Source organism: Macaca nemestrina, chromosome 3, assembly GCF_043159975.1.
Source record: "Macaca nemestrina isolate mMacNem1 chromosome 3, mMacNem.hap1, whole genome shotgun sequence".
Classification (NCBI taxonomy): domain Eukaryota; kingdom Metazoa; phylum Chordata; class Mammalia; order Primates; family Cercopithecidae; genus Macaca; species Macaca nemestrina.
This window is the reverse complement of record NC_092127.1, coordinates 145,782,651-145,807,283: the sequence shown is the minus strand read 5'-3', so window position 1 is coordinate 145,807,283 and position 24,633 is coordinate 145,782,651. Positions and strand designations below refer to the sequence as shown.

General features: G+C 44.3%; 1 protein-coding gene across 7 annotated transcripts in view; it reads left to right on the top strand.

The window, feature by feature from the left end:
* The first annotated feature begins 7,444 nt into the window (after nucleotides 1–7,444).
* LOC105496859 (lin-54 DREAM MuvB core complex component) overlaps nucleotides 7,445–24,633 on the top strand; it is an 86,228-nt gene continuing 69,039 nt past the window's right edge. For 3 of the 7 annotated variants that reach the window (XM_011767500.3, XM_011767498.3, XM_011767495.3), the window contains exon 1: nucleotides 8,195–8,351. In XM_011767500.3, the coding sequence (XP_011765802.2) occupies nucleotides 8,330–8,351 (22 nt within the window). In that variant the 5' untranslated portion in view covers nucleotides 8,195–8,329. Of the gene's footprint in view, nucleotides 7,586–8,194; nucleotides 8,352–9,641; nucleotides 9,886–24,633 lie in introns of those variants that run through there. The other 4 variants (XM_011767497.3, XM_011767502.3, XM_011767496.3 and 1 more) reach the window with 4 other exon arrangements.

The following is a 24,633-nucleotide window of genomic DNA, read 5'->3' as shown; positions in this document are numbered from 1 at the left end:
ATGCTTTGTGTCCAGATCCAGATGACCAAGGCTTACGGAGAGTAACCATTTTCCTCTCAGTCTGAGCTCCTGTATCATACCTCAAAATGTGTTTCTCTCTTCTCAGGATAACTGACATTAACCATATCTACTTCCTTCAAGGGAACCCACTCCTAACCACAGAAGTGGTTATACCCCTAGTAGCACAAGTACATCAGAACATTACAGAGAATCCTCTACTTCTATCCTTCTAATTAGAAAAACAAGCAAACAAAAACCTATATTACATAGACAAATAAATCTTATTGTGAGAGGAAAAGCAAATGAATCCTACCTGCCATCAACAGATTATTTGAGTGGTTGATTTTATTTTTTGGGTGGCTTGACATTACTAATCACATTATATTACACAAAGTGAAAAACTTGGGGTATGTTCAAAGTGATACCAGTCTGCATTCCCTTATTCAAAACCTTTGGGGGCAAATGTGCTTTGGAATTGAAAATATTTTGGATTTTAGAGAAGAACATGCAGAAACCATTTTAACGTTCTCATTTTTTAAATCTTAAAACCAGTTTTAATGGGGTATAATTTACATATGCTAAAATGCATCCATTTAAGTATACCCAATGAATTTAGGCCATTGTATACCCTTGTACAATCACAATCAGGGTCAAGAACATTCCCAACACCCCAGAAAGTTCCTTCCAGTCCCTTTGGTCATAATCAAATCCCACAATTAAACACACTGAGATTTCTACACTAACATATGTGAATATTGACACTAAATGGAATTAAGAATATTAATGCCTTATGTCATATTGGACCAGGTTTTCCCAATAAATAAGCTTGCCATAAGCTTTCAGAAACCTTTTAGTTTTCAAAACATCTTGGATCTTGAAATCATTGGTAAGAAATTATGAGCCTGTTGTAAAAAGAGTTATATCATAATGAAAAAGAAACAAAGGTGATAATTACTCTTACTTATACATGTTAACTGCTTGTATTAGAGACATCTGGGATTTATGAAAAACAAACTCAAGAACAAAGGACCTTCTGAATAATCTTTTGAAAACTAACCTATTTTAAGAAAATTTTATTAGTGTATACTATGTACCTAACAGTATACCTGGCACATAATAGATACCCAGTGATACCTTTTTATTTTTTTTCTGATGATTCTACCGAGCTCATTTCTCCATACTCCTGTCTTTATTTATTTATTTATTTATTTATGAGACGGAGTTTTGCTCTTGTCACCCAGGCTGGAGTGCAATGGCGCCATCTCTGCTCACTGCAACCTTCGCTTTCCAGGTTCAAGCGATTCTCCTGTCTCAGCCTCCCGAGTAGCTGGGATTACAGGCATGCGCCACCACGCCCAGTTAATGTTTGTATTTTTAGTAGAGACGGGGTTTTACCATGTTGGTCAGGCTTGTCTCAAACTCCTGACCTCAGGTGATCTACCTGCCTTGGCCTCCTAAAGTGCTAGGATTACAGGTGTGATCCACTGTGCTCGGCCTCCTGTCTTTTTTTATATTAATATTTTCCTCAGAAACCTCCTCTGTTTATTTAAAAAGCTCTGATTTTTTTTCTTGTTTATTATCTGTCACATCTTCTAGAACTGTCCAATACTGTCTATTTATTTTTTATAGAGACAGGGTCTCATTCTGTCATCCAGGTTGGAGTACAATGGTGTGATCATGGCTCACTGTAATCTTGAACTCCTGGACTCAAGCCATCCTCTCACCTCAGCCTCCCAAGTAGCTAGGACTTTAGGCATGTGCCACCATGCCTGGCTAATTTTTTTATATCACTTTTTTTTGTAGAGAGTGCTTCTCACTATGTTGCCGAGACTGGTCTTGAACTCCTGGGCTCAAGTGATCCTCCAGCCTCAGCCTCCCAGAGTGCTGGGATTATGGACATAAACCACCACTCTGGCCATATGTGGCTATTTAAATTTAAATTAATGGCAATTAAAATGAAAAAGTCAGTTCTTTTAGCCACGCTAGCCACATTTCAGTTGCTTGATAGCCACATGTGGCTAGTGGCTACAGTATCAGATAGTGCAGAATAGTTCCACCATTGCAGAATGTTCCATTGGACAGAATTGTGCTGTCTTGTTCACCACATTATTTTTAGTGCCTTGCACAGATGTTGGGATCCAGTAGATAATCAACAAATATTTACTGAATAAATGTTTTTAGTTCATCTGGAAACACCATCATGCAAATGTAAAGCACAGAGTTTCTTCTGAAATAGATGTTTGAATAGCAGAGGTTTTTGGTGTTTGTTTTTTTTGTTTGTTTGTTTGTTTGTTTGTTTGGGACAGAGTCTCGCTGTTGCCCAGGCTGGAGTTCTGTGGTGCAATTATAGTTCACTGCAACCTTAAACTGCTGGGTTCAAGCAATCTTCTGTCTTAGCTCCCACGTAGCTGGGACTACAGGTATGTTTCACCATGGCCAACTAATTTTTAAATGTTTATTTTGTAGAGACAAGGTCTTGCTATGTTGAACAGGCTTTTTTTTTTTTTTTTTTTTTTTTGAGACAGAGTCTTACTCTGTCGCCCAGGCTGGAGTGCAGTGGTGGGATCTCGGCTCATGGCAACCTCTGCCTTCCAGGTTCAAGTGATTCTCCTGCCTCAGCCTCCCTAGTAGCTGGGATTACAGGCACGCACCACCACGCCCAGCTAATATTTTGTATTTTTAGTAGAGACAGGGTTTCACCATATTGGGCAGGCTGGTCTGGAATTCCTGACCTCAGGTGATCCACTTGCCTCGGCCTCCCAAAGTGCTGGGATTATAGGCATGAGCCACTGCATCTGACCTAAAATTATTTATTTGAGAAAGTAAGGCCGGTCGCAGTGTCTCACGCCTGTAATCCCAGCACTTTGGGAGGCTGAGGCAGGTGGATTATGAGGTCAGAAGACAGAGGTCATCCTGGCTAACGCAGTGAAACCCCATTTCTACTAAAAACACAAAAATTAGCCGGATGTGGTGGCACGCCCCTGTAGTCCCAGCTACTTGGAAGGCTGAGGCAGGAGAATCACTTGAACCCGGAAGGTGGAGGTTGCAGTGAGCCAAGATTGCGCCACTGCACTCCAGCTTGGGCGACAGAGAGAGACGCTGTCTCGAATAAAAAAAAAAAAAAGTAAAAGATTAGATTAGATTTAGACTCTATTTAGTTTTGATTATTAATAGCTTTCAGACATTGGGCGCTTACTATATGCCAGGCACTGTTCTCAGTGTTTTACACACATTACCTCATTAATTTTCACAATAACCTTGTGATGTATGCACCATTCTCAATTTACAGATAAGGACACTAAGACACAAGAGGAAAGTACACAAGAGGAAAGTTGCCCAAGTTCACAGAGCTATTATGTGGAGGGCCAGGATTTAAGCCTAGGCCGTCTGGCTCCAGATGCCATGCAATTTACTGTAACACTTTGAACTCTTTATGATTATTTTTAATAAGGGCTTTTAAAATGAACGCTTTATGAGGCCGGATGCGGTGGCTTACACCTGAAATCCCAACACTTTGGGAGGCTGAGGAGGGTGGATCATGTGAGGTCAGGAGTTCGTGACCAACCTGGCCAACATGGTGAAACCCCATCTCTACTAAAAATATGAAAAAAAAAAAAAATTAGCTGTGTATGGTGGCCCCTGAGCCTGTAATCCCAGCTACTTGGGACTCTGCCTGAGGCAGGAGAATCACTTGAACCCGGGAGGCGAAAGTTGCAGTGGGTCGAGATCGAGGAACTGCCTTCCAGCCTGGCCAGAGCAAGACTCAAAAAACAAAACAATACCAAACAAAAAACAGGAAAAATAACTATTTATGATTATTTTTATTTTTATTTATTTATTTTTATTTTTAGATGGAATCTTGCTCTGTCCCAGGCTAGAGTGCAACGGTGTGATCTTAGCTCACTGCAACCTCTGCCTCCCGGATTCAAGCTATTCTCCTGCCTCAGCCGCCTGAGTGGCTGGGATTACAGGAGCCCGCCACCACACCCGGCTAATTTTTGTATTTTTAGTAGAGATGGGGTTTCACCATGTTGGCCAGGCTGGTCTTGAACTCCTGACCTCATGATCCACCTACCCCGGCCTCTCAAAGTGTTGGGATTACAGCGTCAGCCACCGCGCCTGGCCTCTATGATTATTATTTTTATTTTTATTTTTTGAGACGGAGTCTCACTCTGTCACCCAGGCTGGAATGCAGTGGCACCATCTTGGCTCACTGCAAACTTCACCTCCCGGGTTCAAGCAATTCTCCTGCCTCAGCCTCCTGAGTAGCTGGGATTACAGGTGTCCGTCACCACGCCTAGCTAATTTTTGTATTTTTAGTAGAGGCAGGGTTTCACTATGTTGGTCAGGCTGGTCTGGAACCCCTCACCTCGTGATCCACCTGCCTCGGCCTCTCGGCCTCCCAAAGTGCTGGGATTACAGGCCTGAGCCACCGCCCCCGGCCTGATTGTTTTTAATAAGGACCATTTAGTCTCCTTCTTCCCATATATTACACCTCTTCTTTCTTTTTTTCTTATTTAACTTAGCTAGGATACCCTCAAAAATGGTAAATAATAGCTACTATATCCCTGCCTCCTTGTTGAGTCTCTGATTTTAAGGTGAATGCCTCTGCCATTTCACTGAAATGTATGGTGTTGCTCTCTGATGATTATCTTGCTCCAATTAAGGAAACATTCTTTTATTTCTAGTTTACTAAGAATTTTAAAAATTCAGAGTGGTTGCCGGGCGCGGTGGCTCACGCTTGTAATCCCAGCACTTTGGGAGGCCAAGGTGGGCAGATCACGAGGTCAGGAGATCAAGGCCATTCTGGCTAACACAGTGAAACCCCGTCTCCACTAAAAATACAAAAAAATTAGCTGGGCGTGGTGGCGGGCGCCTGTAGTCCCAGCTACTCGGGAGGCTGAGGCAGGAGAATGGCGTGAACCCGGGAGGCGGAGGTTGCAGTGAGCCGAGATCGCGCCACTGCACTCCAGCCTGGGTGAAAGGGTGAGACTCTGTCTCAAAAAAAAAAAAAAAAAAAAAATTTCAGAGTGGTTGTTGAATGTTATACAGTGTATCTCTAGAGACTATCATTTGGTTTTTCTCCTTCAGTCTAATAAATTATACTTGTAGATTTCTCAATGTTAGATCACTGTTTATGTTAAACCACATACTTTGTCATGATGTAAATTCTTTTCTTTTTTTTTTTGAGACGGAGTCTGGCTCTGTTGCCCAGGCTGGAGTGCAGTGGCGCGATCTCGGCTCACTGCAACCTCTGCCTCCCAGGTTCACACCATTCTCCTGCCTCAGCCTCCCGAGTAGCTGGGACTACAGGCGCCTGCCACCACGCCCGGCTAATTTTTTTTATGTGTTTAGTAGAGACGGGGTTTCATCGTGTTAGCCAGGATAGTCTCAATCTCCTGACCTCGTGATCCACCTGCCTCAGACTCCCAAAGTGCCCGGATTACAGGCATGAGCCACCGCGCCCGGCTTGTAAATTCTTTTTACTACCACATTGCTGAAATTTGATAACTTTTTTTTTTTTTTTTTTTTGAGAGTCTCACTCTGTTACCCAGGCTGGAGTGCACTGGTATGACCTCGGCTCACTGCAAACTCTGCTTCTCGGGTTCAAGTGATTCTCCTGCCTCAGCCTCCTGAGTAGCTGGTACTACAGGCGCATTCCACCATGCCCGGCTAATTTTTGTATTTTTAGTAGAGGCAGGGTTTCCCCATGTTGGCCAGGCTGGTCTCAAACTCCTGACCTCAGGTGATCCACCTGCCTCAGTCTCCCAAAGCGCTGGGATTACAGGTGTGAGCCACTGCGCCTGGTCTGATAACATCTTAATTCTTTTTATTAAAAAAAAAATTATTTTGTAGAGATGGAATCTCACTACGTTGCCCAGGCTGGTCTCAAACTCCTGGCCTCAACCCATCCTCCTGCTTCGGTCTCCCAGAGTCCTGCGATTACAGGTGTGAGCCACAGCACCAGATCAATAACATCTAAATAATCAATTTTCCCTTCATAACAAAATCATAGTGAGAAAGGAAGTTTCCCTTCTCTTTTTTGGGCACTGTTTGTCTTGGGTTTTAGTATGAGAGTTATGCTGCCTTGTGGAATAAACTGGGAAAGGGTCTCCCTTTTTTGAGATTTGTTTGGTCTCTCTAAAATCTAGCCAGTTTTGGGTACCCCATCGCACTCTCTTCTTCCTTCCAGTGGTGCGCCAACAGTACCATCAATCATTTTACCATGAGGATTTCTCACACTAGCTCTCAAGGTTCCTCATAAAGTGGGCTCACAATGCTGATCTCCAACAAAGCCTTTGTGTCTTTCAACTTTATCACATTCCTTGCACATGTCACAGACCTTACCATTTTCAAGGCTTTGCTAATTTCATGACATCTGCCTTGTTAAATCCTGACTATTAGTGTTTGGGCTGGTACTGGGTGTTGATTATGGCACAAGGGAACTAACATTTTAGGCAGAGACAGTGTACCTGCTTAGCACCCTTCATTTTATTTAATCATCAGAATTCTGGGAAGTTTTGTTATTTTTATTTGCTGGATAGGAAAATAAACGTTATACACTAATAAACGGAGGTGCCACTAAATACCAGTACCGCTTGATTCCAAAGTGATTGCTGCCTCCACTAGTTTCACCTCCTCCATTGTGTTCCCTAGGTAGTCTCTGATGCTGACCTGTATGTCCTCCGTGCTCCATTAGCAAATTATACACTGTACCGCACCATCTTACATTTACACTCTTGTATTTTCTATTTTTTCATATCTGTAGTGCTTGTCTCACACACAGCAGTTAATAATCTCTCAGAATAATTTTTCTTTTTCCCCTCAGAATGATCTCTCAGCGTCTGGTCATCCGACTCCGTATTTGGATATCATATAAATCGCGGGAAAAAATAAAAGGTGATTAAATACAAATAATTTTGACTGTGTTAGTCTTAGCTGTGTGTTGCAAGAAAAAAACAAAAGGTCTCTTTCAAAATAAGTTTAACTCTCAATGATCTCCCTGGGGCTTTTTAGCGACCCCTGCAAAATTAGTGCCTAAAAACACAGTGACTTGGCATTTGTGACTACTGATCACCTCCTCACTCAAGCACATCAAACAGCGGGATATCCTGGAAGTCGCACCTACAGCTCACACTTCCTAACAAGGAAAGCTAGACGAAGGGACGGTCTTTCCCAACAGCAGCGCGATGCGGGTCCTCCCCCCACCAGCTTCAGTGGGATGGAACATTCCGTGCGATCGCTTTGACCGGGCGCCACTCGGAGTCACGTGGAGCTGTAGCGCCCCGGCGGAGCCCGGCGGAATAACGCGGGCTCGGGTTGCCAAGGGGAGGGGCGAGGCACCGCGGAAGAGGCGGAGCGAAGGAAGCCGGCCGTGGGGCGGGGTGCTGAGCGCAGGGGCGGGCAGAGAGGGGCGCGCGGGCGGGGAGGGCCCGGCGTATTATGGGATGCGGCGGTGGAATGGCGCTGGGCGCGTGATTTTGAACAAACCCTGGTCTGTGTCTCGGAGGCGCCGCCGCCGCCGCTGCTGCTGGGAGCCCAGGGAGCGCCGCGCGACCAGGAGGCGGCGGCGCCGCCGGCTTTGGTGAGTGTCAGCCGCCGGGATGGGGGCTACTGGGCGGGCGGGCGGGAAGGGGGAACCGGCCCCCGCTGCGAGTGGCTGCGCGGGCGGAGAGCGCTGGACCGCTCCCTCCGGGAGCCCGAGCCGGTGGGCCTTGGCGGGGAGCGGGAACCCGCCAGCGGGGTCAGCCGCGCCCCTTCCCTGGGCTGCGGGGGGCGGAGGATCCTCGGGGCTCCGTCTCTTCCCGCCGGCTCCCGGGAGGGTGGCTGTCACCCGGCAGGGCCAGCGCTCGGCCAGCCGCCTGCCTGGCGGTCTGGAGGAAGGGCTCCCGCGGCTGTTGACACGCACACTGCGCGACCCAACAAGCCGGCCGTGGCTGCCCCGGGTTTCTGGGAACCGGTTTTGCTGCTGTGTCATTTTGTGCCAGTCCCTCCTCTCCCTACTGCCCGCCGCCGCGTTCTTCCTATGCCCCTTTGTATAGGCTCTTGTTCGTGCGTGTCCGTTTTCCTCGCGAAGCCCACCAGCCAAATGTCATAATGTTCCCGAGGTGCACGGGGGAAGGGAGCGGGCCGGGACTTAGCTTGGACAGCAACGGTAAACAACCAAGCAGAGTGCGGATGGACGGGGCCGTCAGTAGGGAAATAAGTTTAAAGATGAAGTAACTGATAACACTTTACACTCTCAGCATCTGGCAGTCTGCATATAAAAACAGCAATTGGGGTGGGTGGTAGACAGCCCTTGTTGAAGGCTGAATCTACCGACTTTTATATGGAGTTGCCATTGAAACAAGGTAGGGAAATGAAATGACTTTTTCAACTTCAACCTTAATCTTCTTACACTAACTTAGACAGTAGAGTGGCCCTGTTCGCAGCCTTGAAATTCAGTTTGCCCAGAGCTTATATTGTAGTTGAATGATAAAGAATTAAGTTTTTGGTTGGTTAACTCTTTTTGAAATTGACAAAGGCAGCCAGTTTCTTTTTTTTTTTTTTTTAAGTGTTGGTCTCAGAAGAAGCCTTGCAGCTTATGTTTTGTTATTTTTTAAATGATTAAGAATTACCTCTGTTCTCTTTTGGTTACTTATTCAACTGACTGATGACAGGAGCTGGTAACTCTTACTTACCTAGTAGGTAACTCTAGGGTCTTGTTCTGAAGCAAGCTGTTTATTTTCACTGTATTGAACAAATATATCAGCAGCAGATGGTTTTTTTTTTTTTAATTTGATGACTTAGATTCTAAAAACATTTGGCAAATACTTTTAGCTTAGAGTTATATTTTCAATATTTTAGAAATTGATCATTCATGAATGTTTCTACAATTAGTTCAATACATTTTAAATCTAGTTGCGCTTTGACGTCTTAAACCGATGACAGATTGGAAGTCACAGTGTTCATGGACAGAAATGACCAGATAAAATTAAGTTGGAGAGGAAAGACAGCTCAGAACTTTATTTTTTAAAATGAAGTGTTTTGACCAGCTCACCTGCATGAGGATTGCTGCCTGTAATTGACAAAGGTGTCAAAGGTCGAACATGCATATGGAAATAGCTCATCCTGTCAAAGTAGTTCCGCAGGTGGGGTAAAATGTCAAAGTTGGTGAATGACATTAAGGGTCTTCACAGTGTTTTTGGTACCTGAGATAGCCACAGTGAATAAAACGCATTCCACCATCTCTCTCAAGTTGCTGCTCTGAAAATAAAAGAGTTTGGGTTCTTTATTGTCCTTATGCCACCCTCCGCATGGCTTTTGGTCTTGCAAACAAAAATATGCCGGACTTGGGACCCCGCAGGTGGCGCGACTTCCTTTGGCGTCCCTGCGGGGGCCCGTGCTCCGCCCGGGGGTGAAAGGTCTCGGCGTAGCCGGTGTGCACTTGCACGGCCCTTGTGCGTTTGAAGGTTGGCGGGGCGGCGGGAGGCTTCCCCGGATATGTGGGTGTGCGCCTCCCGGGAGGGGCGGGCGGGGAGGGGAGGAGGAAGGGGGAGGTTACTGGTGGTGGCGGCGGCGGCGGCGGCGGCCCGGGCTCCGGCTGTCGGGGAAGCTGCTGAGCTGTGATGGTGATGACGAGGTGAAAATGGCGGATCTTTCGAAATACAATCCCGGCCCCTGACATACCAGAGGCGGCGGCGGCGGCGACGTCGCCACCCCGGCTCCCTTCTCGGGCCCCGGGTACCCTGAAGCGCTCCAGTTTGGACAAACTGGGAAAGGAAGCTGTTGGCCAGAGCTATCGTGCACGGGCAAAACAAGCCCCGCCGGGGCTCGGGATTGCCCAGGACCTTCTGGAGCCCCCACCTCGGAGCCCGAGGGAGGAGAAAGCGGCAGCCGCTGGAGGTAGAGGAGGAGGGGGTACCCGAGGGCTTCTCTGTCTGGAGATCTCTTTATTTGGGGGGATGGGGGTGGGTGGGGAAAGAACTGCGCTGTGGATCAAGGAATGACTTGTCCGGAGTGCGAAGAATCAGTAGCCTCGTCATGACATCAACATTATTCTTTGAGTGTTAAGAGGGCTCCAGTTTGCTCTTATACCTAAGGCTGCTGCTGAGGCCTAGAGGAACCGCTAGCACTTAGCATGATTTCCTGATACAATTTTTAAAACAGCCACTCTGGCGGGTGTTGCTTTGATGGTGTTCAGCAGTTCTTGGGGTTGTATGTTTCTTTAGGGAGGCAGAGCATTGGCATTTTATTCTGCATTTAAGGTCTGTGTCTTAGATCCTAGTCTGTAACTTGTTGGGGTGTGGATGTTCACATTTTATAGAATAGGGACCAGTTTTGTAAGAATTAGAAAAAAAATTTTTAATGCTCTGTTATCCATAGAGTAACCTCTTTGCCCCTGCCATTTGGCAAATAACAATTGAGATACTGTCAGTCATATTTTATACCCATGCTTTTCAGGGAAGTTCTTCTCTATACCCACCCTCCTGCCCCCGCCACTCTAGTTCATGAATTCAGAGAGTAAAGTTATGAAAAATTTTGCGGTAGATTTTATAATGCAAATGAAATACAGCTTTAGGAGCTCTCTTTTGGTCCTGAGTTTTACCTTCATTGTTAGGGAGAGTTGTGATGGCGTGACGCAAGCATTTGTTGTGAGTACATTAAGTTGGTAAAGATAAATTGAGACCTCTGTTATTTCTAAATGCTGGAGTGTTTAGCCTAGCCCTTTGTTTAGAGAGCTGTATTGATTGACTATAACAGCCACTGTTTTATTAGGTTATCTAAAGACCCATGTAAGTTTTAGGTTATGCTGAAAGATCCCTAAGGAGTCTGTGTCCTTGCACACAACACTAGTGTTACGGAAAAGTTATATGTGAAACAAATGTTTAGGCTGGGCAAAAAAAATTTTTGTTTGTTAATTTGGACCCTGTGCTTTTCCCCAAGCTTTTTTGAGTCAATGACATTGAGTGTATAATGAACAGAGAGATTAGTATTTGAGGAATGCCCATGGGTAATGTTTATGATTAGCCCTAAATTTCCTTATTCAAATTGTCTTCAGAGAGTATATGTGATATTATTTCCTTATTCAAATTGTCTACAGAGAGTATATGTGAACACACTATGCCATAGTGTGTCATTTATCACAAATTTTGTAGTGTACTTAGAGGGGAAAAATTTTGTGTGAATGGATGTGTATAGTTTGGATGTCTGGCTTTCACTTACTAGAAGAATAAGAGACCCAAAAAATTTTTTAGGACAAATACCTGAGAGGTACTCAGAAGATTTAATGATAATGATAATGATTATTTTTTAAAAATAATTTGTCTGATGCTGTATTATTCAGTAGGTATTTGGTTTTGTCTTTTTAAAATTACAGTTTTTATGTTGCAGTTATTTAACCCATGCCTTATAGCTGCTGACTTAGTAGCAAGACTAAGAATTTTAAAAGTAATTAAAATAGGGGGATTAAAAAGCTTTTTCATTGACTTTCTTTTAATCACAGAGGGCTATTGTCTCTTTGTGATTCTTTGTGATTGTCTTTAAAGACCAGTTTTCATATTGTCCTGGTTAGAACAATTGTGTATTAATAATTAAAAATGTGTTAGAAAGAAATGAAGCAAGAATTATACCACCAGAGATAGTCCAGTGTTCATTTTTGGGGGGAAGAGTATTATAGATTTTCACTACTTTTTTTTTTCGAGACAGAGTTTCGCTGTGTTGCCCTGGCTAGAGGGCAGTGGTGAGATCTCAGCTCACTGCAAGCTCCGCCTCCCGGGTTCAGCCATTCTCCTGCCTCAGCCTCCTGAGTAGCTGGGACTACAGGTGCCCACGACTGCACCTGGCTAATTTTTTGTATTTTTAGTAGAGATGGTGTTTCACCATGTTAGCCAGGATGGTCTCCATCTCCTCACCTCATGATCCACCTGCCTCGGCCTCCCAAAGTGCTGGGATTACAGGCGTGAGCCACCGCGCCTGGCCGATTTTCACTGCTTTTTCAAACATTATTATTGGGTGTCTATTATGTGTCATATAGTATGCTAGGGATAGTGGATAAAATAACCTCAATATCATTACCTCAGGGAACTTACAGTTTAAGAATCACTGGAGGTGAAGTTGGAAGGATCTATTCAGTGGGGCCTTGCTGCAAAAGGCCTTAAGAGTTACAGAAAATGTAACTTAGTGTAGGAGAATGACAACCTCAGAGATATACTTCAGAAGATAAATCGTGTACATATAGCTTTTATGTAGAATGCATTACAGGTGAGAGGAGATGGAGGTAAAAACACCATAGTAGGCTTCAGGATTTAGAGATTTAGACACGATTGGTTACAGGCAGATAGAGTCATGGTGAAGGTGTAATCTGCATAATATATGACAGATTAATATTTCTATGGAAAGAAGAGATGTCAACGACCATACAATCGTAAGCCCTGGTGTTTGATAGAATTTTTTTTTTTTTTTTTTTTTTTAATGAGATGGGGTCTTACTCTGTCACCCAGGTGAGGGTGCAGTGGATCTCAGCTCACTGCAACCTCTGCCTCCCAGGCTCAAGAGATACTCCCACCTCAGCCTCATGAGTAGCTGGGACCACAGGCATGGGCCACCACGCTCGGCTAATTTTTTGTATTTTTGGTAGAGACAGGGTTTCACCATGTTGGCCAGGCTGGTCTCAAACTCCTGAGCTCAGGCTATCTACCTGACTCACCCTCCCAAAGTGCTGGAATTACAGACGTTAGCTACCACGTCCGGCCATTTGGTAGACTATTGAATGCTGTAAAACAATAGGGAAATCAGAAGGAGAAGCTAATTTAGATAAACAGGAAAATAACTTTGAGTTACAGCATACCTCATAACTATCTTCACAGTAACCCTGTAAGTAAACTGAAGCTCAGAGATGTTATTATTGACTCGGATTACGTGATAAGCAACTAGGAGAGCCATGATTTGGGAACAGATCTTTTCTGATTTTGAATCTCCATGTTTTTTCCATCATGTTAATCATAAGCATGAATAATATAGAGTTCCCTTTTTTATTTTTATATATTTGTTCAGTTTTATAGGCTGTGTTATTCTCATTCTTGGGTACAATGCCTATCCCTTGAGTATGTGAATAAATGAATAGCATTTATTTGTTATTTCACTCAATTATATAATCTTTTTTTAAAATTTATTTTTATGTATTTATTTTTTGAGACGGAGTCTCATTCTGTTGCCCAGGCTGGAGGGTAGTGGTGTGATCTCTGCTCACTGCAGCCTCCACCTCCTGGGTTCAAGCGATTCTCTTGCCTCAGCCTCTTGAGTAGCTGGGATTACAGGCACCCACCACCATGCCCGGCTACTTTTTGTATTTTTACTAGAGATGGGGTTTCACCATGTTGGCCAGGCTGGTCTTGAACTCCTGACCTAAGGTGATCCACCAACCTCAGCCTCCCAAAGTGGTAGGATGTGAGCCATCATGCCTGGCCCATTTCTTTTTTTTATTATGGTGTTAATTCACACCCTTTGAAATACATTGTGAAATTCATGTAATTATCGTGTAGCAAAGACTTTATGGAAAGTAAGTTACAAAGTTAAGGAAGCTCACCTAAATAGAATGGGAGTAGTGCAGCAGATACTTCATATACATTTAAATATGAGTGGCAGAAGCTCAAATTTAAATACTATATACTTGAACATAGACTTTAAAGGTATGTGACTAATTTGGAATTCACCTTTTTTTCCAGCTTTTATTTTAGGTTCAAGGGGTACATGTGCAGTTCTGTTACCTGGGTATATTGCATGATGCTGAGGTTTGCAGTATGAATGGTCCTGTCACCCAGGCACTGAGCATAGTATCCAATAGTTTTTCTTTTATTCTTTTTTTTTTTTTTTTTTTTTTTTTTTTTTTTTTTTTGAGATGGAGTCTCGCTCTGTCGATTGCAGTGGTGCAATCTTGGCTCACTGTAACTTCTGCCTCCCAGGTCTGAGCTATTCTCCTGTCTCAGCCTCCGGAGTAGCTGGGACTACAGGTGCATGCCATCACGTCTGGCTAATTTTTTGTGTTTTTAGTAGAGATGGGGTTTCACCATGTTAGCTGGGATGATCCTGATCTCCTGACCTCGTGATCCACCCGCCTCAGCCTCCCAAAGTGCTGGGGTTACAGGTGTGAGCCACTGTGCCCAGCCAACAGTTAGTTTTTCAACCCTTGACCCCCTCCCTATGTCCCCAGTAGTCCTCAGTTTCCATTGTTGCCATCTTTATGTTCATGAGTACCCAATGTTTAGCTCCCACTTATAAGTGAGAATTTGTGGTATTTAGTTTTCTGTTTCTATGTTAATTTGCTTAGGATAATGGCCTCCAGCTACATCCATGTTGCTGCAAAGGACGTGGTTTCTTTCTTTTTTTTTTTTTTTTACGGTGTCTTGCTCTGTCTCCCAGGCTGGAGTGCAGTGGCGCGATCTCGGCTCACTGCAAGCTCCGCCTCCCAGGTTCAGGCCGTTCTCCTGCCCCAGCCTCCCCAGTAGCTGGGACTACAGGCGCCCGCCACCAGGCCCGGCTAATTTTTTTTGTATTTTTAGTAGAGATGGGGTTTCACCGTGTTAGCCAGGATGGTCTTGATCTCCTGACCTCGTGATCCACCTGCCTCGGCCTCCCAAAGTGCTGGGATTACAGGCATGAGCCACCGCACCCGGCGGTTTCTTTCATTTTTATGGCTACGTAGTATTTCATATTGTATATGTACCACATTTTCCTTATCCAGTCACCATTGATGGGCACCTAGCTTGATTCCATGTCTTTGATGTTGTGAGTAGTGCTGCGATGACCATGCAGGTGCATGTGTCTTTCTGGCGTAAACATTTATTTTCTTTTAGGTATGTACCCAGTAATGTGATTGCTGGGTCAAATGGTAGTTCTCTTTCAAATTCTTTGAGAAGTCACCAAGCTGCTTTCTACAGTGGCTGAACTAATTTACATTTTCACCAACAGTGTGTAAGTGTTCCCACGACCTCTCCAGCATCTATTTTTTGATTTTTTTTTTTCTGAGATGGAGTCTCACCCTGTTGCCCAGGCTGGCGTGCAGTGGTGTGATTTCAACTCACTGCAACCTCTGCCTCCTGTGTTCAAGTGATTGTCCTAGCTCAGCCCCCTGAGTAGTTGGGACTACAGGTGCGCTCCACCATGCCCAGCTAATTTTTGTAGAGGCGGGCTTTCCCCATGTTGGCCAGGCTGTTCGCAAACTCCTGGCCTCAAGTGATCCGCCTGCCTTAGTCCTCCAAAGTGTTGGGATTACAAGCGTGAGTCACCATGCCTGGACCCTGTTTTTTGATTTTTTAATAATAGCGATTTACAGTTCCCTTTTAAAGGAAACAAAAATTGTGAATCCCCAGTATTTTATTAAAATATTTACTAACTTATTTTATTAAAATATTAAAATATTTACTTTCTAAGCTAGATATAAATATATAAAACCAGTATAAATCAAAAGTAAATTTATAGGCCAGGTGCGATGGCTCATGCCTGTAATCCCAGCACTTTGGGAGGCCAAGTGAGCTGATCATCTGAGGTCAGGAGTTCGAGACCAGCCTGGCCAACATGGCAAAACCTCATCTCTACTAAAAGATACAAACATGAACTGGGCGTGGTGGTGGGTTCCTGTACGAAAATGCCAGCTACTTCGGAGGCTGAGGCGGGAGAATCGTTTGAACCTGGAAGGCAGAAGTTGCAGAGAGCTGAGATTGTGCCACTGCACTCCAGCCTGGGCGACAGAGCCAGACTCTGTCTCAAAAACAAATGAACAAAAAGTAAATTTATGAATCTAGTATAAACAAAACTGTAAAACCAATGTAAAATAATTAAACTTAGGTGATGTTGTTTTGCTTAAACAGTCTTTAGGTCAGGCACAGTGGCTCACACCTGTAATCCCAGCACTTTAGGAGTCCAAAATGGGGGGAAAACTTGTGTCCACAAGTTCAAGACCAGCCTGGGCGACGTAGCAAGACCTTGTCTCTACAACAAATATAAAGAAAATTGGCCAGAGTGTGATGGCTTGTGCCTGTTCTGTAGTCCCAGCTACTCGGGAGGCTGAGGTGGGAGGATCACTTGAGCCTGGGTGTCCAAGACTGCAGTGAGCCATGATCTTGGCGTTGCACTGTAGCCTGATGACAGAGCAAGACAGTTTCAATACAAAACAAAACAAAAATATATTTCTTTCTATAGTGGGTATACTAGGTTCTGCCTTAGTGCAGATGTGCAGTTTCTTTCTTTTTCTTCCTTTCCTGTCCTGTGCTGTCCTTTCCTGTCCAGTTTCTGACAGAGTCTCACTCTGTCACCCACACTGGAGTACAGTGGCACGATCTTGGCTCGCTGCAACCTCTGCCTCCCAGGTTCAAGCGATTTTCCTGCCGCAGCCTCCCAAGTAGCTGGGACTACAGGCGCCCGCCACCATGCCTGGCTAATTTTTTTGTATTTTTAGTAGAGACGGGGTTTCACTATATTGGCCAGGCTGGTCTCGAACTCCTGACCTCGCAATCTGTCCCCCTCAGCCTCTGCAAGTGCTGGGATTGCAGGTGTGAGCCACTGCACCCGGCCTGTTTTCTACATACTCTATATCCTATGATGACTCAATTTCTACGCCACTCTTCTGTGTTTGAATGCTGCAAGGCTTTCCTTCTTAAATCTCAGGTTAAGTGGTTTGGCTTTTATTTGGCATAAATATGTCATTTATTTTATAAGTCCATTTTGTGCCTTTTTCTTTAGCTCATATGAATTATTGTACATTGATTTTGGATGTGATGTGGTTATTCAAATGATCCAGAATGTACTTTATAAAAATACTATTGAAATGAAAATACAAACCTTTCTTTTTTTAAAAAAATTTAGGCTGGGTGCGGTAGCTCACGCCTATAATTCCAGCACTCTGTGAGGCCGAGGTGGGTGGATGGCTTGAGCTCAGGAGTTTGAGACTAGCCTGGGCAATATGGCGAGACCCTGTCTCTAGAAAAACGAGACAAATTAGCTAGTTGTGGTGGCGCACACCTGTAGTCCCAGCTACTCCAGTGGCTGAGGTGGGAGGATAACTTGAGCCCCCAGGTGGAGGTTGCTATAAGCCAAGATTGCGCCACTGCATTCCAGCCTGGGCAACAGAGTGAGACTCTGTCTCAAAAAAAAATTTATGTATTTAATTTGTTTTTTTCATGGAACACTTCACAAATTTGCATGTCATCCTTGCACAGGGGCCATACCAGTCTTCTCTGGGAAATACAAACCTTTCAAACCTTCATCAGAACTCATGGGTTATAGTCTACTGCTCCCAGTTTAGTTTGAGAAATGTAGTTCTATAACTGGTTTTTTAGTTGATGTTTGATTTTAGAAATAAAAGCTAAAATCTGGCCAAGCGAGGTGGCTTACACCTTTAATCCCAGCACTTTGGGAGACCGAGGTGGGTGGATCATTAGAGGTCAGGAGTTCAAGACCAGCCTGGCCAACATGGTGAAATCTCATGTCTACTAAAAATACAAAAAATCAGTCTAGCGTGGTGGCATACATCTGTAATCCCAGCTATTCAGGCGGCTGAGGCGGGAGAATCACTGAAACTTGGGAGGCGGAGGTTGCAGTGAGCAGAGATCGTGCCACTGCACTCCAACCTGGGTGACAGAGCAAGACTCCATCTCACACACAAAAAGAAAAGCTAAAATCTAAGTGGTATAGTTAACCAGTTAATGCTGGTAGTAAGCTCTAGGTACAAAAAATACAGTTGACCCTTGAACAACATGGGAATTAGGGACACCAACCCCAAGTAGTCATATCCACATCCACATATGACTTTTGAATCCCCAAAAACTTGTTGTCCAAGCCTTACTGATAACATAGTTGATTAACACATATTTTATGTATTTATTACATAGCATATTATTACAATAAAGTATGCTAGAGAAAAAATGTTATTACAAAAACTGTAAGGGAGAGAAAATATAGTTACTGTTCATGAACTGAAGTGGATCGAGGAAGAGCAGCGATGGGTCTTGCTGTCTGGAGTGTCAGAGGCAGAAGAGGTGGAGAAGGTAGATGAGGAGACAGGAGAGGCAGGGACACTTGATGTAACTTTATGGAAATACATTGTAATTTCTGTCTGACTTTTTTTCCCTCCCTCCCTCCTCCCCTCCCTGCCTCCCTCCCTCCCTCCTTCTCTTCCTTCCTCCCTCCCTTCCTCCCTCCTTCCCTCCCTTCCTTCCTCCCCTCCTCCCTTCCTTCCTTCTATCCCTCCTTCCTTCTCTCCTTCCTTCCTTCCTCCCTCACCCTCACTTTTTTTTTTTTTTTTTTTTTTTTTTTTTAAAGAGGTGATGTCTTGCTATGTTGCTGGTCTTGAACTCCGCCTGGGCTCAGGCGATCCTCCTGCCTCAGTCTCCCAAGTAGCTGGGATTAAAGGCGTGCACCACTGTGCTTGATTTCTCTAACAATATTTCCCTATGGTAGCAAGCCTTTTTTCACTGTTTGCTTTAGCTTCATTGTGTGTATCGTAGAAGGGTCCACGTCAAAAGCAGTCTTGAATAATGCCGATCGTCTACTGTCAATTTGTTTTCTGTGCTTCTTCTACATCTTCTTTCTCATTGTCTGGCACTAGTTCAGAAGCAGTCATCTCCATCAAGTTGTCCCCCGTTAATTCCTCTGGTATGGTATCTGTTAGCTCTTGAATTTCTCCAAGATCCTTTCTTTTTCTTTTTCTTTTCTTTTCGGCAGGATTTCACTCCTGCTCAGGCTGGAGTGAAGTGGTGTGATCATAGCTCACAGCATCCTTGACCTCCTGGGCTCAAGTGATCCTTCCACCTCAGCCTCCTGAGTAGCTGGGACTACAGGTGCACACCACCACATCTGGCTAACTTTTAAATTTTTTGTAAAGTTGGGGTCTCAGTAGGTTGCCCAGGTTGCTCTCAAACTGCTGGGCTCAAGTGATCCCCTCACCTTGGCCTCCCGAAGTGTTGGGATTACAGGCATGAGCCACTGTGCCTTACCCAAGACGCATATCTTGAAACCCTTCACCTCTCACCATTTTTGTCATATCCACAATTTATTTCATGATTTTCTTCATTGGTTATGTTGTAAATCCTGTGAAGTCGTGCACAATGTCTAGAGGCAGTTTTCTCTGTAAGAATTTATTGCTTTTGGGCCGGGCCTGGAGGCTTTGCCTGTAATCCCAGCACTTTGGGAGGCCAAGGTGGGCGGATCACCTGAGGTTAGGAGTTTGAGCCCAGCCTGGCCAACATGGCAGAACCCTGTCTCTACTAAAAATACAAAAATTAGCTGGGTGTGGTGGCGCGTGCCTTTAATCCCAGCTATTTGAGAGGCTGAGGCAGGAGAATCAGTTGAACCTGGGAGGCAGAGGTTGCAGTGAGCCGAGATTCAGATTGTGCCACTGCACTTCACCCTGGGGGACAAAGTGAGACTCCATCTACAAAAAAACAAAACAAAACAAAAAAAGAATTTATTGCCTTGGGCTTGATGGCTTTCATGGCTTTGTCTATAACAATGACGGCATCTTCAGTGGTGTAATCCTTTCTGATTTTCATAATGTTCTCTCAACTGGGTTCTCTTCCGTAGACTTGATGTTCATTCCATAGAGTACCATATATAATGAGCCTTAAAGGGCCTTAGAGGCCAAATTAAAGATGCTGTATTTGGGGGCAGGTAGACCATGTTGATGCCTTCGGTGTTGAACACATGGTGTTCTGAGTGGCTGGGAGCATTGTCCAATATCAAAGGAATTTTAAAAGGCAGTTCCTTACTGGCAAGGTACTTCTGTCTCCAGGGACAAAACACTGATGGACCCAATCCAGAAAAAGAGTTCTCATTGTCCAGGCCTTCTTGTTGTACATTTGAAAGAGTGGCAACTGGTGTTTATCCTTTCCCTTCAAGGCTCAGGGTTTAGCAGCTTAATAGATAAGGGCAGTTCTGATCATGAACCCAACTACATTTGCACAAAACAATAGACTTAGCCTATCCTTTCCTGCCTTAAAAAATCTGGTGCTGCCTTCTCTTCCTTACTAATAAATGTCTTTTATGGCATTCTTTTCCAGAATAAGGCACTTTCATCCGCATCGAAAACCTGTTTGGGCTGGGCATGGTGGCTCATACCTGTAATCCTAGCACTTTGGAGAGCTGAGGCAGGAGGATCACTTGAGCCTAGGAGTTCGAGACCAGCCTGGGCAACATAATGAGACCCTATCTCTATAAAAATTTTAAAAATTTAGCCAGATGTGGTGGCATGCACCTGTGGTCCCAGCTACTCAGGAGGCTGAGGTATGAGGATCACTTGAGCCCAGGAGGTCAAGGCTGCAGTAAGCTCTGATTATGCCACTGCACTCCAGTCTGGGTGACAGAATGAGACCCTGTCTCAAAAAACAACAAAACAAAAAACCTGTTTGGGCATATATCCATTCTCCTCAATGATTTTCTTAATGGCACCTGGGAATTCTTGGTCACCAGAAGCTGCTTCTCCTGTTTTCTTGACCTTTTTTTTGTTTTGTTTTGTTTTGAGACAGTCTCACTCTATCACCTAGGCTGGAGTGCAGTGGTGCAATCTCAGCTCACTAGAGCCTCCACCTCCCGGGTTCAAGCTATTCTCCCACCTCTGCCTCCCAAGTAGCTGGGACCACAGGCACGTACCACCATACACAGCCAATTTTTGTATTTTTTGGTAGAGATGGGGTTTTACCGTATTGGCCAGGCTGGTCTAAAACTCCTGATCTCAAATGATCTGCCTGCCTCATCCTCCCAAAGTGCTGGGATCATAGGCATGAGCCAAATCCCAGCACTTTGGCCACACCTGGCCAAAGGCTGCATTTTCAATGTTAGACAAAAAAATATTTTGCTAAAAGTGCAAGGTTTTTGTATCTGCTGGTGCAACTGCAGTGATGTCTTAACAGATTTCCTTTTTTATAATGGTCTTTACACTGGATTCATTTATCTTGAAATGTTGGGCAACTGCAGCTGTAGACCTCAATCTATAGTACATATCAAGCAGTTAAATTTTTGCTTGTAATGTCATACTTTTCTCTGCTTCTTGGGAGCACTTCCAGCATCATTAGTGGCACTTCATATGGGTCTCCTAGTGTTATTCAAGTTTTACAGTATTGCACTAAGCACGATGAAAAATATGGGAGATCACCTTTTACTGCAATACACAATTTACTGGAGGGAGGAACTGCTTATGTGGAAACAGACAATTAGTGGCAACATTTGAGCTCACCACAGTAACAACAGGAGGTGGCTACAAAAATGTTACAATAGTATAGTATGTACTACAGTTACTTTTTTGTGGTTTTGATTTAATAGTGCATCTTTGTTTACATTTCTCTCCACTGCAAATGATACAATGTGTTTGTGTGGGTAAGTTTTTATACATTTTAACTTTTTATAATTTATATATTTTATGGTAGTAAATTAAAAAACAATGTTTACATATGTTTTATGCATTCATGACATATCAAACTTTTTCTTAAATCTTTTTGATATTTCTAAGTGGTGACATGGTTCATCAGCAAGTTTTTTCAAATTGCCACAAATTTCCAAAAAATATTTAATATATTTATGGAAAAAAAATGTGTGTAAGTGGACCCTGTTGTTCAAAGGTCAACTAAACACTCAGATTCTCTTTCTTGTCTTGTCTTGTCTTGTCTTTTCTTGTCTTTTCTTTGAGACAGAGTCTCACACTGTTGCCAGAGTTGGAGTGCAATGCCACTATCTCTGCTCACTGCACCCTCCACCTCCTGGGTTCAAGCAATTCTCCTGCCTTAGCCTCCTGAGTAGCCAGGACTACAGGCATGCAGCACCACGCCCAGCTGATTTTTGTAGTTTTAGTGGAGACGTGGTTTCACTATGTTGGCCAGGCTGGTCTTGAACTCCTGACCTTCTGAGATTACACTTTCCTCCTGTCTCAGCCTCTCGAGTAGCTAGGACTTTAGACATGCTCCACCATGCCCGGCTAATTGTTAAAAATTATTTTTTTGTAGAGAAGAGGATCTTACCATGTTATGCCCAGGCTGGTCTCCAACTCCTGGACTTAAGCAGTCCTCTTGCCTCGGCCTCCCAGAGTGTTGGGATTACAGTTGTGAGCCACTGAACCCGGCCCAGAGCTTTTCTTGTTAGAAGTTAGGACTTTGCTCCTAGTTCAAAGGGTGAGTCCCACTCCTGTAATTTTCAGTGTCTTTTAACAGGACAGGTAAAAATCTATGTTCTTCTGACAACAGAACTTCAAAATATATGAAGCAAAAATGTGCAGAAGAGGAGACATGGACAAATCCACCATCATATTTGGGAATTTTAACAGCCTAAAAATTTATTAAGGATATCAAGGATCTGAATAACACTATAAACCAGCTTTTGCTAACTGACATAAATAGAATACTACCCTCAGCAACTATTAAGAAAAAAATGTTCTTGGCCAGGTGCGGTGGCTCTCGCCTGTAATCCCAGCACTTCGGGAGGCTGAGGAGGGCGGATTGCCTGAGTTCAGGAGTTCAAGACCAGTCTGGCCAACATGGCAAAACCCCGTCTACTAAAAATACCAAAAAAGTAACTGGGCGTGGTGCCATGCACCTGTAATCCCAGCTGCTTGGGAGGCTGAGGCAGTGGAATTGTGTGAACCAGGGAGATGGAGGTTGCAGTCAGCCCAGATTGCATCACTGCACTCCAGCCTGGGTGACGGAGTGAGACTCTGTCTCAAAAAAAACCCCAAAAAACTAAAAAAAAGTAAAAATTCTTTTCAAATGCACAAGGAACATTCACCAAGAGAGAATATACTGAGTCAAAATATAAGTCTCTAATTTCAAATGAGAATGTTGCAGAGTATTATGTTCTCTGACAATACTATAATTAAATTAGTAATCAATAATAATAGCATAGCTAGAAAATCTCCAAGTGCTTGGGAATTAAATGGCACACTTTATTAACCATGTGTCAGATGAAATCACAAGCAATATTAGAAAACATTTGGCCGGGCGCGGTGGCTCAAGCCTGTAATCCCAGCACTTTGGGAGGCCGAGACGGGCGGATCACGAGGTCAGGAAATCGAGACCATCCTGGCGAACACGGTGAAACCCCGTCTCTACTAAAAAATACAAAAAACCAGCCGGGCGAGGTGGCTGGCGCCTGTAGTCCCAGCTACTCAGGAGGCTGAGGCAGGAGAATGGCGTAAACCCGGGAGGCGGAGCTTGCAGTGAGCCGAGATCGCGCCACTGCACTCCAGCCTGGGCGACAGAGCGAGACTCCGTCTCAAAAAAAAAAAAAAAAAAAAAAAAAAAAAAAAAAAAAGAAAACATTTGAAGTGAATGATAATAAAAACATATTGAGGCCGGGCGTGGTGGCTCACGCCTGTAATCCCAGCACTTTGGGAGGCCGAGGCAGGCGGATCACGAGGTCAGGAGATCGAGACCATCCTGGCTAACACGGTGAAACCCCGTCTCTACTAAAAATACAAAAAATTAGCTGGGTGTGGTGGTGGGCGCCTGTAGTCCCAGCTACTTGGGAGGCTGAGGCAGGAGAATGGCGTGAACCCGGGAGGCAGAGCTTGCAGTGAGCTGAGATCGTGCCACTGCACTCCAGCCTGGGCAACAGAGCGAGACTCCATCTCAAAAAAAAAAAAATAAATAAAAATAAAATAAAAAATAAATAAAAACATATTGAAATTAATGGAATACATCTAAGGCAGCTTTGGGGAAAAGTTTTCGTATTAAAGGCTTACTATAAAAAAGAAGAAAGTTTTAAAATCAATCAATCATTTAAACGAGGAGTTGACAGACTTTTTCTGTAAAGGTCCAGGTAGCAAATATTTGAGGCTTTGTAAGTCATGTAAGTCTGTCACATATTCTCCCTCACCCCAACCATTTAAAAATGTAAATATCAGGCCGGGCGCAGTGGCTCATGCCTGTAATCCCAGCACTTTGGGAGGCTGAGGCGGGTGGATCAGTTGAGATCAGAAGTTCAAGACCAGCCTGACCAACATGGTGAAACCCCATCTCTACTAAAAATACAAAAGTAGCCAGCATGGTGGCATGCGCCTCTAATCCCAGCTACTTGGGAGGCTGAGGCAGGAGAGTCACTTGAACCCGGGGCGCAGAGGTTGCAGTGAGCCAAGATCACACCACTGCACTCCAGCCTGGGTGACAGAGCAAGGCTCTGTCTCAAAAACAAACAAACAAACAACCATTCTTAGGTGGGAAGCAATATATAAAGACCATTGTCATGATTTAGTAGTTTGATGAACACTGATCTGTGCTTCCTTCTTAAGATTCTAGGCGGGTAGGCGCAGTGGCTCACCCCTGTAATCCCAGCACTTTGGGAGGCCGAGGCAGGCGGATCACCTGAGGTGTGGAGTTTGAGACCAGCTTGACCAACATGGAGAAACCCTGTCTCTACTAAAAATACAAAAAATTAGCCAGGCGTGGTGGCACATGCCTATAATCCCAGCTACTTGGGAGGCTGAGGCAGGAGACTCGCTTGAACCCGGGTGGCGGAGGTTGTGGTGAGCCGAGATTGCGCCGTTGCACTTCAGCCTGGGCAACAAGAATGAAACTCCATCTCAAAAAAAAAAAAAAAAAAAAAAAACAGATTCTGGGAAAAGAAGAATAAATCAAACAGAAGGAAAGAGGTAAAAATAATAGTTAATTAAATAAAAAA